The sequence below is a fragment of the Mus caroli genome, unplaced genomic scaffold (genome assembly GCF_978045245.1).
Source record: "Mus caroli unplaced genomic scaffold, Mus_caroli_1 scaffold_49, whole genome shotgun sequence".
In the NCBI taxonomy this organism is placed as follows: domain Eukaryota; kingdom Metazoa; phylum Chordata; class Mammalia; order Rodentia; family Muridae; genus Mus; species Mus caroli.
In genome coordinates, this window is record NW_028227304.1 from 164,909 (window position 1) to 181,260 (window position 16,352).

Consider the following 16,352-nt stretch of genomic DNA (forward strand, 5'->3'; position numbering starts at 1 on the left):
GTATTACTTTCCCATATCAGTCTTATTTCAAATAGTGAAGATTAATATGAAGCACATCTAAAGTATGAAGGGAAGAGTTTTTTGAACATTCAAAGAAATGTTCAGGAAAAATAAATTGTTTTTAACAAAATTCAAAGAGATGTAACATGAAAAGACAGAATCAACAACGAAAAGGCTTCCTTTTCTACCATACTTATCCTTTTGGGGGTGTTACAAACACAAAAAGAAAGTCTATAGGCAGGCCTGCTTTTTACATTGCAAGCATCAACACCTTTTAGGGACAAATCAGACACTATCACTGCCCCCCCTCACCCTTCCCCACCCCCACCCCCCAGTTTAGAATGAGAGGAAGCTCCTGCCTTGTCTCTAGTTATAATGCTTGTTTCTATTTCGTCACGGTTGTGCAATAATTTCCCCGACTCCCTGAGGACAGTTATGCCCCTGCCATTTGTGCCTAGGCCAGTGTTTATCCAACAGTCAAATCACCTCCATCCAGCCTATATACCATGAATACTGCCAGTCTCGCTGTGAGAAAGGATAATGAAAGAGACCAATTTCGGGAAGGGTTCAAAATCGGTGCCAGCAAGAACGAACAGGATGCTAGTAACATGTTCATCGGGGGACTTTCCCAAGAAATGAGCAAGCAGGTACTTCTGGAATACTTGTCTAAGTTTGGTGAAGTAATAGACTTTATTATAAAAACAGACCCAAATACCGGTCTGTCTAGGGGATTTGGATTCGTGCTTTTCAAAGACAGTGCCACAGTAGAGAAGGTGCTTCTAGTGAAAGACCACAAAGTTGATGGCAAGAAAATAAAATTTAAAAGGTCTAAAGCCCTGGAATCTCAATTCCCCAATAAAAAGATTTTTGTGGGTGGGCTGAACCCGCGGATGTCTGAAGAAAAAATAAGAGCTTACTTTGGCACATTTGGGCAGATAGAGGCTATAGAGCTTCCACTGTGTTCACACACGCAGGAAAGAAGAGCTTTCGGCTTTATCAAATATAGGGATGAAAACCCCGTTAGAAAGGTCTTAGAAACCAGGTACCATTTCATTGGCTCCAGTCGTTGTGAAGTTAAAATGGCATACCCTAAAGAATATACAGCTAGACAGTTGAGTAAAAGAAAGACTATAGCTAAGGAAAGGACACGAAAATCAGTTCCAGCTGTGGAGTTAGAAAACAATTGGAGAGGAGGAGGCAGCCCAAGCTTCCACACTCTGGCTAACCCCGATGCTCAAGAAGCCAACCAAGATGCCCACAGAGCTGACTCATATACTTCTAGAGCAAACTCGGATGTACCTTTGGCAACTGTCCGTGGTTTCAGGGATACCCCCAATGCTTTCCAGTCGAACTCTAATGTTTTTGTGACAAATTCAACTGCTTTCATGGCAAGCAGTAATACTTTGAGGTCAAGCTCAAATACTGTATGGGTAAGCAATTGTGCTCTGGAGGCAAACCCAAATACCTTCTTGTCAAGCCAGTATACTCTTCCAAACACCTTAAGTATAAGCCAATACACTTTGGGAACATACGGAAATTCCTTAGGAGTGAGCCAGTATGCTTTGGCAGCGTTTTCAAATACTTTCGGGATAAACCAATATGCTTTGGGGGCAAATCAAAATTCTTTCTGGACAAACCAGTATCCTTTTGGAACATACTCAGATGCTTATGGGATAGGCCAATATGCTTCTGGAACAAGTCCAAATGCTTTTGGGGCAGGCCAGTATAGTTTGGGTACCAACTCAGATTCCTGCAGGACAAATTGCTATGCTCTTGTGGCAAATCCATACAATATCTGGACAAACCAAAATGTTTTGGCGACAAACCTACATGTTTTCAGGATAAGCCAGTATGTTCTTGGGGCAAACCCATGTGCCTTTGGGTCAAGTCAGTATTCGGTGGGAGCAACCCAAAACAGTTTTGTACCAAATCTACATAACTTCGGAGCAAATGGAAACTTTTGTGGGGCAGCTGGAAGTTGTGGAAGTACTGGAGGAGTTAATTTTTCTCAAGTATATGGCAATTTCCTGAATGTCTGGAATACACTGCCAGCTTTTCACGGCCTTGATGGCGATCATTTCTCCCTGTACAGTTATGGGGCTTATGATGCAAGATCTGCACCTAATTACAATGTGCAAATAAGCTTGTCAACACTCCCTGGGAATGGTTACCAGAGAATTTATTCAGCGTTTTGAAGCCTAACTACCAATCCTCTATCCGAGGACCATTCTGTCCAACAATAAAACATTCAGTAACTTATATGAAATGGCCCAACTACTGATTGATTGGACATTGCCACTATTTGCAGCAACTTTTGAAGTATCAATACATTTTCTATCACCTTTAACCATTGGACCTACAATAAAAAGACAAAGGCTTGAAACTAACTTGCTGAAGGTTTTTCTGGAAAATAAACATTGAAAACATTTATTTTTGAGTGACTGCTGTTTTGAATTGGGTTATTCTTTTGACCTTTACATGCGTTTTGCTGCAGAGAGGGAAGAGACATTTATTACTGCCCCCTTATCTTGAATTCTGTGTTGCTGTGTTTGGGTTAGAGGTACTCATACAGTCCATTCAACTAGTTAATTTCAGTGAATAGAAACAAATTGCTTCTGAATACTTTCTGAAAAAATATATTTTTATGTTTGTTGCATATCCCACATGTACACATTCTCATGATGTCAAACACAATCACTATTTCAAACGACTTTTACTTTTGTGAATTCTATTGTTAGTTAATCCAGGAATTTCCCCTTTACCTTATGACAACACAGTATGACAAGCTTATAGTTTCCTAATTAGAAATCACCAGTTTTATTCCTTGGTCTTTATTCTGGCTCTGTTTTTACCCTTATTTTGAGACAGAGACTTATTAAGTTACATAGGCTACCCTTTAACAAGGTGACTTTGAACTTGAAAACCTTCTGCCTCAGCATTACTTGGTTTTATTTCTAAATATTCAGTGATTTTTCTCCCTCAGTCTACCTTCTATTTACAGGGATCTATTCTATGTCAGAAATTAAATACAGGGAAACAATTCCAAGAGGATAGAATTATACCTAATTATTAAGAGAAATTTTACAAAAGATGGCTTGCCCAGCCATCTAAAATATATCTTGGCCAGCGGCTTACAGGAGGGATAAGTGAAGTGAGTTGGCCTTTGCCAATAATAATCGAGGAGGCATGCAAAGTTTAGAATAAGGACAGCACTCATCTTAGTAACACAGCATTTTCTTGTTTGGTTGGTTGGATATTTAGTTTGATATTGTGTTTGCTTGTTTGATTAAGAGTAGAAACAGGGTGTGTGCATGATTACTAAGGAAAGGGTACTAAAAAGGGCTTCAACATTCTCAGCAGCAACATAACAAACCATCAATGTGAATTCTTTATATTTCAATTTTTCGAGTAAATAGTCATTGTTTTTAAAGGAAAAGTTTTAATGCTAAATATAATATCTAAATACTATCAAAAATCTGTTTCAGCATGTAATCTAAACATTTACTGGGACAACAAGTCCTTGTCATATCAGCAATTTAGAACTAATATCTTCTAAAATGCACATGGACAATAGAAGTTTTGGCATATTAGTGGAATTGTGAACGAGATATTGTTAGCAAGGTTAATAAACTCATGAGATCAAATAATGTAGACCATCCATCCCCCTAGATCCCAAACATGAGAGAAATTAGAATGTGCAGTTACTCACTGAAGGAGGGAATACATATAGCCTTAAGGAGCTATGAGAGTCCAAGTTACTCCATAAAGGTGCATACCCCACAAAAATATCCTAGTGTTCAAGATTCTGTCTTCTGAAACAGGCCAGGTACCAAAAGCCTCTGGAACGACTTTGTGGGTCAGGAGCTGACCTGGCTTTCACTCACCACTGTGAAGATACTGAACACGACTTCAAGGAATTCTAGTGTCTCCAAGTGGAATAGATGTGCAAACTCTGACCAGTTCTCTGTGTATCACCTATCTCAGCTTACATCATAGAACCCCTATCAGGCTGGTTCCTTCTGGAGTTACACTCAGAAACGTTGAGCATCTAGAATTTATATTTTCATATGGCCTCCTAGAAATCCAAAATAAATAAGTAAATAAATAAATAAGTAAATAAATAAATAACTGAATGAATAAATAAATGAATAAACGAATAAACGAATAAATAACGAATAAATAAATGAACAAATCAATAAGCGAATATGCAAATAAGTGAATAATTAAACGAATAAATGAATAAAAAATAAATGAATAAAAGAAAAAATGAATAAATGAATAAATGAATAAATGAATAAATGAATAAATGAATAAATGAATAAATGAATAAATGAATAAAAATGAATAAATGAATAAATGAATAAATGAATAAATGAATAAATGAATCCCTATAAAAATGGCCTGATTACCTGATTCACATGCTGACCAAGTAGATTCACTCTTGCACCATTTTTATTGTTTATTTGCTTTTCTTGTTTGTTTGTTTTGTTTGTTTGTTTACTTTTTGTTTTTATTTTCCTTCTGTGAAAGTCTTCGGTGTCTGGCATACCAACATACTTGGTGGTTATTTTCCCTTTACCAATCTTTCCCTTGGTTATCTTTAAGCTGTTCTTGGAATCAGAAATGTTGCCAGACTCTTGAGGCAACACACTGGATCGCACAATATTCACTTTATGAAAACCCACAGTTAGAGGAGGACAATTTTTATTCAAACAAAGCTGGAATTTAATAGGATTGAATACATTGCATTGAAGCCAATAGCAATCATGAATTATGGATTCTTTGTAAAGTGCAAGGAAATCATAGACCTTGGGTCTACTTACAAATTTGAGATAAACTTAAAAGAAACCCGATATCTACCAGTCACATTTTAAAGGTCTTTAAAATTTACCAGCATTTCTGGTTACAAGGAAATTCGTAGATTAAATGCAGTAAAACAGGAAGAAATAGATAATGTAATTTTACTTTTGAAATATGGGTAGACAGAATTTTGGACATAGGTAAGTATAGAATTTACTTACAAATTAGAGGGCACTTTAATTGTTCATGCCACATTGATCTTAAGGCTTAAAAAAATTTTTCAGTCCCCTCCACACATTACATCCTCTTTATAGGGGATGACCCTAACTACATAGTGGGTTAGATTCTTCCAGGTCAGCCACCAACAAAAGATCATTCCTTACAGAGGTGACCACAGGCCAGTGTGATGGAGACAGTGTTCATCTGAGGTACTATCTTCCCAGGTTGATTTACATTCTAAAAAAATCTAAGCACCTCTACACATCCATATAATCAATGTTGATTCTTATACTGTGTGAAATAGACAAGCTATGGAAGAAATATAGATGCCAGCCCCACTGGATGAATTTATTAAAAATGAGAGAGAGAGAGAGAGAGAGAGAGAGAGAGAGAGAGAGAGAGAGAGAGAGAGAGAGAGAGAGAGAAGGAGAGAGGTATTTCTCATCAAATTGTGTTAGGTGAGACAAGCTAAAATCAAAATGACAATTGTCAATTTATAATTTTAATAAGGCACATTAAATAAAAGGAGATATTTTGGAAGAGTAAGGGCATCAGCAGGGGCGTCTGAGAAGATAGAAGTATTTCTCATCAAATTGTGTTAGGTGAGACAAGCTAAAATCAAAATGAAAATTGTCAATTTATAATTTTAATAAGGCACATTAAATAAAAGGAGATATTTTGGAAGAGTAAGGGCATCAGCAGGGGCGTCTGAGAAGATAGAAATGGAGGATATTGGGGAGGATGAAGATGGTTAAAGGTCACTATTGACCTGTGCAAAGAGTCACAACAAAGCCCAGTGACTTGTACATTTAAAGCACATTAGTATTAAGTAGCTGATTCTAAATGATGGTTTGATTAAATTTGGAATTTTAGCTTCAAGACACTATTAAATTTATTTATGTTTCTACTCTCATGTGGATGTTGCATTTTGAGCTGGATATGGGTGACAGGATATGGCAAAGTGATTAAGTTTTGTATATCATTATGCATCAAAAAAAAGTCACTCAGTGGGCTGTCATGCTTTCACAGGGAAGAAAGTAGCTAGAGATTTTAAGTGTACATGAGATAGAAAGAATAATGCCCCCACACTACTATAGATTTTCAAATATTCACCTTCATATAATGCTTCAATGTGTTTCCGCAAATGTAATTTTCTGTAGACTAATCCTCAGGTTTTAATATATTTGGAAAAATTGGACTGGGTCAGGAGGGATAGGACCTACAAATAAAAATCAATGAATAATGCTGTCATAGAAAAGGTTTAATTATGACAGGGAGTTTGTTTCCCTGTTACTAGCCCATTGGATCCCTTCTGTGAGGGCAACATCCAACGAGAATTTCTTCATCTACTGATGGTGTCTTCATCTTGAATTTCCTGGCTCCTGAAAAGAAGTCATGCAAAATATGCTTCATTATATACTAGAAATCAGTGTCATTCTTTTTGTCAATACAAGATGTATGATTATGTCTCAAAATCATGAGCAACTGGGCCATAGAGGAAAAAAAAATAGGCTATTTGTGCTGACTAAAGACGGGATTAGTTCAGTGTTATCATGTGCTCTCTTCGTGAAAGAAAGCAGCATAGCAGGTGAGAATAGATCAGAGAAATACAGCCCAGGAGGGACTCTGCCATCTGCTGTTGGCCTTGGAGATATAAAGAAACACTATATAAGGGATCCCTAGAAAGAGTGCCAGCCACTGCTTTTAGCTAGTGGAACCAGTTTTAGAATCATCATTTTCTAGATTTTAAAAGAAAACAAGATTACTCTAATTTACTAAGTATGGCCATTTGATACATCAGTGATCATCAACAAGGTGTACAGGTTTGGACAGAAGTATGGGGACTCAGAAAAAGCCTGTTCTTGGAACTCCCTCTGCCTTCAAGTGAGGGAGACATCTTCCCAGCAACACTAGTAAACACTCTATATTGGTAATGGTACTCCCATCGTGTCCAGATTAGTGGTTTTCAAACCATTGGTTGAGACTCCTCTCAGGGCTCAAACAACCTTTTTTAAAGTATCCCATATCAAATATCTTGTTTATAAGATATATACATTACAATCGATGACTATAACAAAATTATAGTTTGATGTTGAAATGAAATAACATTATGGTTTGGGAGCTGTGTTTTAAAGGATTACAATATTGGGAAAATTGAGTATTTCTATTCCTGACTACTCTAAATCATGCCTGTCAGTTTCATCTGGAGGAATAACCCACTCTATTCAATCTGGAACTCCCGGAAAAGTTAATACATCACCCAAAATTATGAAAGTTAAACAGCGGCTGTACCATAGTCTATAAGCAAGGCATGCTGACATATTAAGCAAATGAGGAAAAAAAGTAAATCACTGTGACTCCATGATATTTTGCCAAATGAGAAGCAGAGTTGTAAAAGCATTACCCAAGTGGTGACATCAAGAGGAAAGCATTGTCAGAATAACTAGCAAAATTTTTAAATACATGCCCTAAAGTCTGGATTTAAATTAGGTGAAAATCTTCCAAAGCAAAAGGAAGTGAAGAATCTTGAAGAAGGAGTTGAGGAAACAAGAGAAAAGCAAAGGGGAATTAACCAAATAAAAACAGTCAGAAGAAGTAGGTATGAAAGACATATCTGGGTAAGATGAACAGAGAAGTGAAGGTTAGAGGAGGCAGAAGGGACTGAGAAGATGGCTCACAGCTTAGGAACACTGGTTGCTTTTGAAGAGGAACAGGGTTCAATTTCTAGCACTCACATAGTGGTTCACAACAATCTGCAATTGTAGTTCCAGAGGATCTGATCACACACACACACACACACACACACACACACAGACACAGACAAAGACACAGATATACACAGACACACAGACACACACAGACACACATACACACACATATCCCATAGAGAAAAACTTTTAAAAATCTTTTACATAACAAATAAAAAAAAACAAAAGAGCCTAATATAGAGTATTCCCTTTTAAGACTAGCATTCAGAAGCAGGCTGATCTGTGTTAGTTTAATACCTTCCTGGATCATATGCTTTTTCAGAATTTTACGTTTTTTTCTTTGTTTGTTTGTTTGTTTATTTGTTTTTTTAGGTTTGAAACACTGACCAAAACAATAAGGCAGACAATCTGAATGTACCCACATTCTTCTCCCTCTGCCTCTCCCTTTCCCTTTCCCTCTCCCTCTTTCTTTCTTTCTTTCTTTCTTTCTTTCTTTCTTTCTTTCTTTCTTTCTTTCTTTCTTTCTTTCTTTCTTTCTTTCTCTTTCCTGCTTTCTTCCTAATTTTATCTCTTTGTCTCTCTCTTTATTTTTTGTCTTTATTTGCTTTTTTCTTTTTTTCTATCATTTTCTCACTCTCCCCTCATTCCTTCCTTCTTTCTTTCCTTCCTTCATCCTTGCTTCAATCATTCCTTCCTTCTTTCTTTCCTCCCTTCCTCTCATTCTCTCTTACTCTCTTCCTCTTTCATTCTTTTCTTTATTTCTTTGTTTCTTTCTGTATTACTTTCTCTCAATCTCTAAAAAGATATAAATATTTTGAAATGATCCCATGCATCCTATTTGATCACACAGGACAAGGCTGAAGTCAATTAAAGCTTAAATTAAAAACCAAACACTTAAATAAAATAAAATCATTTAAAAAATAAAGAAAACACTAAAAATAAAATAGAAACCTGAAAAAGAAGAAACTCTAAATCACTTTTCTAAAAATTCTACAAATCCATTTAAAATACCATAGGAATCTAAAATGAATACACATGAAGTCGAAATATCCCTATAACGTTTGCTTATTTATTTATTTATTTATTTATTTATTTATTTATTTATTTATTTATTCATTCATTAATTCATTCATTCATCCATTCATTCACTCATTTATTTATTTTAAATTTATTTTGTATATTTTGTAAATTCTCTCTTTCTCCCTATGTTTCTGTCTCTGAATCTTTCTCTCTTTATCCCTTTCTCTATCTCTGTCTCTGTCTCTCTCTGTCTCTGTCTCTTTCTTTTTTTCTTTTTTTCTTTCTTTCTTTCTTTCTTTCTTTCTTTCTCTCTCTCATCCTTCCTTCCTTCTTTCCTTCCTTCTTTCCATCCTTCTTTTTTTCCTTCTTTCCTTCCTTCTTTCCTTCCTTCCTTCCTTCCTTCCTTCCTTCCTTCCTTCCTTCCTTCCTTCCATCCTCTTTCTCTCCCTTTTTTCTTTTTTCTTTTTCTTTCCTTTTTTGTTTGTTTTTTTCTAACTTTCTCTCTCTCTCTCTTTCTCTCTCTCTCTCTCTCTCTCTCTCTCTCTCTGTTAATTATTTTTTGAGTTTTTTTGATTTGGTTTTTCTGTGTATCTCTTACTGTCCTCCGCTTCCTGTATAGACCATGCTGAACTCTGATTAAAAAAATCACTTACATCTGCCTCTCAATAGTTGGAATTAAAGGCATGTTCAACACTGCCTGGCAAAACCAAAACAATGAAACACCAAAGATAAAACCCTAATTTTTTTTTTTGGAAAAAAGAGAACAATAAAAATTACAACAACAACAAAAAAAACTACAAGAAATACAGTACAATACTTCAAAAAAATGAAATCAGTTAAAGCATAAATTAAAACCGAAATCCTAAAGTATACTAACATAATTAAAAAAACAAACAAAATAAAACAAAACAGAACAAAAAAAAATACATTAGAATCTCGAAACCAGAAACTCTAAATTACTATACTCAAGTCCCTAAAAAATTTTGAAATACCCTAGAAATCTGAAAAGAATACACAAGAAGCTGAAATATGCCTAAGATATTTATTTATTTATTTATATTCCTAATTACTTATTTATTTAATAAATTTTGACTTTTTCTCTTTCTATCTTTCTTTCTCTTTCACCCCTCTTCCTAACTTTATCTCTCTGTCTCTTTATTTCTTGTCTTTATTTGTTTTTTTTTTCTATCTTTTCCTCACTCTCCCTTCCTTCTTCCTTCCTACCTTCCTTCCTTCCTTCTTTCCTTCCTTTCTTCCTTCCTTCCTTCCTTCTTTCCTTCCTTCCTTCCTTCTTCCTATCATTATCTCTCACTCTCTCTGTCTTTCTTTCTTTTTCTTTAGTTCTTTGTTTTTTTTTTCTATATTTCTTTCTCCCTCTGTCACAAAGATATAAATATTTCGAATTGATCCCATGCATCTTATCTTATCACCTAGGAAAGTCTAAAGTCAATTAAACCTTAATTTAAAACCCAAACACTTAAATAAACTAAAATCATTAAAAAAAGAAAGAAAACACTAAAAATACATTAGAAGAATGACAAACAAGAAACTCTAAATCACTGTTCTAAAAACTCTACAAATCCTTTTAAAATACCATACAAACTCAAAAAGAATACACATGAACCTGTAATATACTTAAAACGTTTGTTTGTTTATTTTAAATTAATTTTGTAAATTTTATAAATTTTGTCTTTTTCCCTATGTTTTTTTTCTGTCTCTTTCTCTCTTTCTCCCTTCCTCTCTTTGTTTCTTTCTTCCTTTCTCTCTCTCTTCGATCATTCCTTCCTTCCTTGCTTCCTTTCTTTTTTCCTTCCTATATCTCTCCCTCTTTTTCTTATTTTTTTCTTTTTCTTTCCTTGTTTGTTTTTTTCTTTCTAAATTTCTTCTCTCTCTCTCTCTCTCTCTCTCTCTCTCTCTCTCTGACCTTCTCTCTCTCTCTCTGTGTCTCTCTCTCTCTCTCTCTGACCTTATCTCTCTCTCTCTCTCTGTGTCTCTCTCTCTGTGTCTCTTTCTTCCTCTGTTTTTTTTTTTTTTTTTTGAGGTTTTTATATTGGGTTTTTCTGTGTATCTCTTACTATCATCTAACCTCCTATAGAGACCATGCTGAACTCAAAGTAAAAAAAAAAAAAAAAAAATCATTTACATCTGCCTCTCAATAGTTGGAATTAAAGGCATGTTCAACACTGCCTGTCAAAACCAAAACAATGAAACGCCAAATATAAAACCCTAAATTTTTTTTGGAAAAAAGAGAACAACAAAAATTACAACAACAACAACAAAACTATAAGAAATACAGTAAAATGCATTAAAAAATGAAATCACTTAAAGCATAAATTAAAATCGAAACCCTAAAATACAGTAACATCATTAAAAAAACAAAACAAAACAAAACAGAACAAAAAAAAAAAAAAACATTAGAAGCCTAAAAAACAAGAAAATCTAAATCACTATACTAAAGACTCTACAAAACTTTTGAAATACTCTAGAAATCTGAAAAAAATACACAATAAGCCAAAATATGCCTAAGATATCTATTATTTATTTATTTATTTATGATTACTAATTTATTTAATAAATTCTGTCTTTCTCTTTCTCTCTTTCTCTCTTTCTCTCTTTCTCTTTCTTTCTCTCCCCCTTTCTTTCTTTCTTTCTTTCTTTCTTTCTTTCTTTCTTTCTTTCTTTCTTTCTTTCCTTTTCTTTCTTCTTTCTTTCTTTCTTTCTTTCTTTCTTTCTTTCTTTCTTTCTTTCTTTCTTTCTTTCTTTCTGTTTCCTACTTCCTTCCTAACTTTATCTCTTCATCTCTCTTTTTCTTTATTTTTTGTCTTTATTTATTTTTTCTATCATTTTTCTCACTCTACCCACTTTCCTTCATTCTTTCTTTCCTTCCCTCATCTTTCCTTCAATCCTTCCTTCCTTCCTTATTTCCTCCCTTCCTCTCACTCTCTCTCTTTCATTCTTTTTCTTTATTTCTTTGTTTCTATCTGTATTACTTTCTCTCTATCTATTAACAGATATAAATAAATCGAAATAATCCCATGTATCCTATCTGATCACCCAGGACAAAGCTGATGTCAATTAAAGCTTTAATTAAAAACCAAAACTTAAATACACTAAAATCATTTAAAGAAAACACTAAAAATACAATAGAATCCTGAAAATCAAGAAACTCTAAATCACTTTTTTAAAACTCTACAAATCCTTTTAAAATACCATAGAAATCTAAAAAGAATACACGTGTAGCCGATATTTGCCTAAAATATTTATTTGCTTATTTGTTTATCTATTTATCTATTCATTTATTTATTTGTTTGTATGTTTGTTTGTTTTAAATTAGTTTTTTATATTTTATAAATTCTGTCTTTCTCCCTATGTTTCCATCTCTGAATCTTTCTCCTTTTCTCTTTCTTTCTTTCTTTCTTTCTTTCTTTCTTTCTTTCTTTCTTTCTTTCTTTCTTTCTTCTTTCTTTCTTTCTTTCTTTCTTTCTCTCTCTCTCTTTCTTTCTATCTTTCTTTCTTTCTATCTCTTCCATCCTTCCTTTCATTCTTTCTCCCTTCCTTCCTTCCTTCCTTCTTTCCTTCCTTCCTTCCTTCTTTTCTTCCGTTCTTCCTTCCTTCCTTCCTTTCTTCCTACCTTTCTTCCTCTATCTCTCTCTCTTTCTTTTTTCTTTTTCTTTCCTTGTTTGTTTTTTTCTTTCTAACTTTCTATCTCTCTCTCTCACTCTCAGTCTCTCTCAGTCTCTCTCACTCTCTATTTCTCTCTCTGACTCTCTCTCCCTCTGTTTATTATTTTTTTTTGAGTTTTTTATATTGGGTATTTCTTTGTATCTCTTACTGTTCTCCAGCTTCCTGCGAAATCATTAAAGTTCATTTAAAAAAAAAAAAGAAAACACTAAAAATAAAATAGAAGCCTAAAAAACAAGAAACTCTAAATCACTTTTCTAAAACTCTACAAATCCTTTTATAATACCATAGAAATCTAAAACGAATACACATAAAGCTGAAATATCCCTAAAACGTTTATTCATTCATTTATTTATTTATTTTTAATTAATTTTGTATATTTCATAAATTCTGTCTTTCTCCATGTTTCCATCTCTGAATCGTTCCCTCTTTCTCCCTTTCCCTCTCCTATTTTCTTTCTTTCTTTCTTTCTTTCTTTCTTTCTTTCTTTCTTTCTTTCTTTCTTTCCTTCCTTCCTTCCTTCCTTCCTTCCTTCCTTCCTTCCTTCCTTCCTTCCTTCTTTCTTTCTTTCTTTCTTTCTTTCTTTCTTTCTTTCTTTCTTTCTTTCTTTCTTTCTGTTTCCTCCTTCCTTCTTAACTTTATCTCTCTCTCTTTTTCTTTATGTTTTGCCTTTATTTGTTTTTTTCTTTTTTTATCTATCAATTTCTCACTCTCCCCTCCTTCCTTCCTTCTTTCCTTCCTTCCTCTCACTCTCTCTCACTCTCTCTCTTTCAATCTTTTTCTTTATTTCTTTGTTTCTTTCAATATTACTTTCTCTCTATCTCTTAACAGATATAAATATATCGAAATAATCCCATGCATCTAATCTGAACCACAGGACTACATATTAGTGTCACATCCTTTATATAGGAGTATAGACTGAACATAATAATTTGTTTCTAATGAGCAAATTAAAACAAAATGATTGGGTTGCAAAACACTGGGAATTCCACTCCCTTTGGCTGTTACTGAGGCCTTCTTACTTGCTCAACTCTATGAAATGAACTTTCATGTTGTGATTCTTTGTACATGCTCATCTCAGGGAGTGGCAGTATTAGAAGTAGGTGTGGTCTTTTTGGATTAGCTGTTTCACTGTGGATGTTCTGATCTGAACACCCAATTCTGATGTCAATTAAAGCTTAAATTAAAAACCCAAACTTAAATACACTAAAATCTTTAAAAGAAAAAAAAATAAAGAAAACACTAAAAATACAATAGAAGCCTGTAAATCAGAATGTGTCCCCTCGTAAGTTGGGACGACCCAATGAATGGCCACACATCCATATGCATTTAAGCGGCAATAATTCAACTTATTGGGCTTTCAAACAAACATAAGTATGAAGTAGATGGGGTTGAATTGATGAGTACATATGGGTATTGGGAAATACTGGGAAATGAAAAGTAGATGTGATCATCCTTCATTGTATTCCTATATGAAATTATCAAAAATAAAGAAAAAACATTAAAAATGAGTTGTTTGTTTCTAAACACACTAAGTACATAAAGGTCATTTTTAATACTTATAAATATGAATTTCTGCCCTTTCCAATTTATAACCCCTATGACAATCCTGAGTGCACTATTTACTTATTCTCATGCATTAAATTATTCGTAATTTTAGTGACATAAGCTCATAATTGCTGTCATGTCCCAAAGCAAGTAGACCAAAGCTCTGAGTTCAAGTTTCTGAGTGTTCTACTTTTGGCCTTCACAGAGCCTGTTGTTAATCTAATATTTTAATTATAAAGATCCTTCTTTTTGATAGTCCTTTCATGGTAGCCTCTGACTTTTTACAAATTGTTAGGCTGTCTCACTAATTACACACTGACTTGTTGCTTCTGCCTGTTTTCTGTGTGTCAGACTTGCCACAGAACATCATAAAACGTGGGTCTTTCTTAGACTTTCACTTCTATGAACAGATAACATGACGAAGGTACTCTCATAAGGACAGCATTTAGTTGTAGCTGCTTAAAGTTTCAGAGACTTAGTACATTACATCAAGAAGTGAGCATGGCGGTGTCTGTGCAGTCATGGTTTAGGAGGAGCTGAGAGTTCTACAACTTCATCTGAAGGCTGCTTGCAGAATATTGACTTACAGGCCTCTAGGATAAGGGTCTTAAAGCCTACACCCACAGTGACACAGCTAATCCAAAAAGACCACACCTACTTCTAATAGTGCCACTCCCTGAGATGAGCATGTACAAACCATCACAACATGAAAGTTCATTTCTTAGAGCTGAGCAAGTAAGAAGGCCTCAGTAACAGCCAAAGGGAGTGGAATTCCCAGTGTTTTGCAACCCAATCATTTTGTTTTATTTTGATCATTAGAAACAAATTATTATGTTCAGTCTATACTCCTATATAAAGGATGTGACACTAATATGTAGTCCTTTGGTAACTGGGACTTATACATGAATCTGTGTATTATATTTAGTAATCATCTTTAATTAAAAAGTATATGCTTATGTTAATTATATTTAATAGATATTTTTGATCACTTACCTCCTAGAAGGATAGAAAAAATGTAGAGGTACTGAACTATTTGTTAACAATCTAAGGGTTATTGAAGTATTTATTTATGGACAGCACTGTTAAAAACATCATTTGAACTTAGTCACATAACCACTAAACTAATTAAAAATATATGATATTAATACAATTTGCTTAAACATTACCTGATTCAGATGCTTAGATAAAAAGCTTGGAGCACAGATCCCAAACACATAGTCTAATCCTCTACATATCATCCAATTCTTGGCAACAACAAGTAAACCACAAATGTCCCACCCAAGTTTTGCTACCCATATGCTTGGGACACTGGCAATTAGTGGTTCCTAGATCCTTAGCACACATCCCAAACTTCCTTTGTCATCCTTTAGCTCTGAGTACTGACAGATAAGGAGTCACCAGACCCTGACACTGGGCCTGAATTCCCCAAGATCCAGGTGTGGACCAAGCCACAATGCACAAATGATTGGTTCCCTGTTTCAAATTGCACTCTAAAACTAACTCCAGATGTGGAAGTCAAAGCACAGAAAGAAAGAAAAGAAGAGCAGAAAGATACTATACCTCTCGTAAAAGTTACAAACCACATCATAATGCCCCCAGTGAAAATAACCTTGAAAACCTACCAGAAACATTTTAAATAAATAGTAAATCATGTTCAGATGACAAGAATATATTCCAGGATAATAAAAGGAGTTGATTACTTAGTACTTACTTTTGAAATGTGTTTAACCCAAGTTATAAAGCCTTTAGAGGGGGACCATGGAAGACAAAGTGTTGTAACACTTTTAGGAAGTAAGCTGATTATTTTCAAGTACAACATTGACAGTTTATGGAAAATGTTTTTAAAGCTTATGATCCATGCAGGATTGGAGATATTTAAACTCTCCAGTATTTTATAGGTATAATAATTTCAATAAAAATAGGAAGAGATGAGGTAACACTTCATTTTCTACATATGAAAGTCAAAGAATATTCTAGGACTTTCTAAAGAAACATGACCCTGGAAATGATAGATGTGATTATCTAGTTCACTTTCATTAAAATAAGGATTACAGAAAATAAATGATCAATCTATTTTTAAATTACCACTATTAGTCAATTATACTTTATGTTAAAATTGCATAGTACATTAAATGGCTATTCAATGAATGTTAGTTTTTATGCTAATTCTTGATAAAACTTACAATAAACATATTATATAAAATACTGGGATTCTTGATAATATTAATAATATTTATATGTTCTAAAACCTAAATTTATTTAACATTGTATTTGTTTAAAAGTACCACGTTTATTAACATCATAAATGGAAATAAAGTTATGTTAAGATTAATTTGCATCTATACAATTTAACTATGCTCAAAATTCATCTAATTG

The 16,352-nt window shown here is 33.9% G+C and overlaps 1 protein-coding gene across 1 annotated transcript; it reads left to right on the forward strand.

The window, feature by feature from the left end:
• Positions 1-476: 476 nt before the first annotated feature.
• Positions 477-2,362, forward strand: LOC146999718 (uncharacterized). The gene has a single exon (XM_085834453.1). It carries the CDS (start codon positions 507-509, stop codon positions 2,193-2,195), a length of 1,689 nt encoding a protein of 562 aa, XP_085690579.1. The 5' UTR covers positions 477-506; the 3' UTR covers positions 2,196-2,362.
• Positions 2,363-16,352: the final 13,990 nt, after the last annotated feature.

What these genes read in the sequence shown, in the direction of transcription:
- LOC146999718 (XM_085834453.1), top strand. Translation starts at nt 507, where the DNA reads ATGAATACTGCCAGTCTCGCTGTGAGAAAGGATAATGAAAGAGACCAA.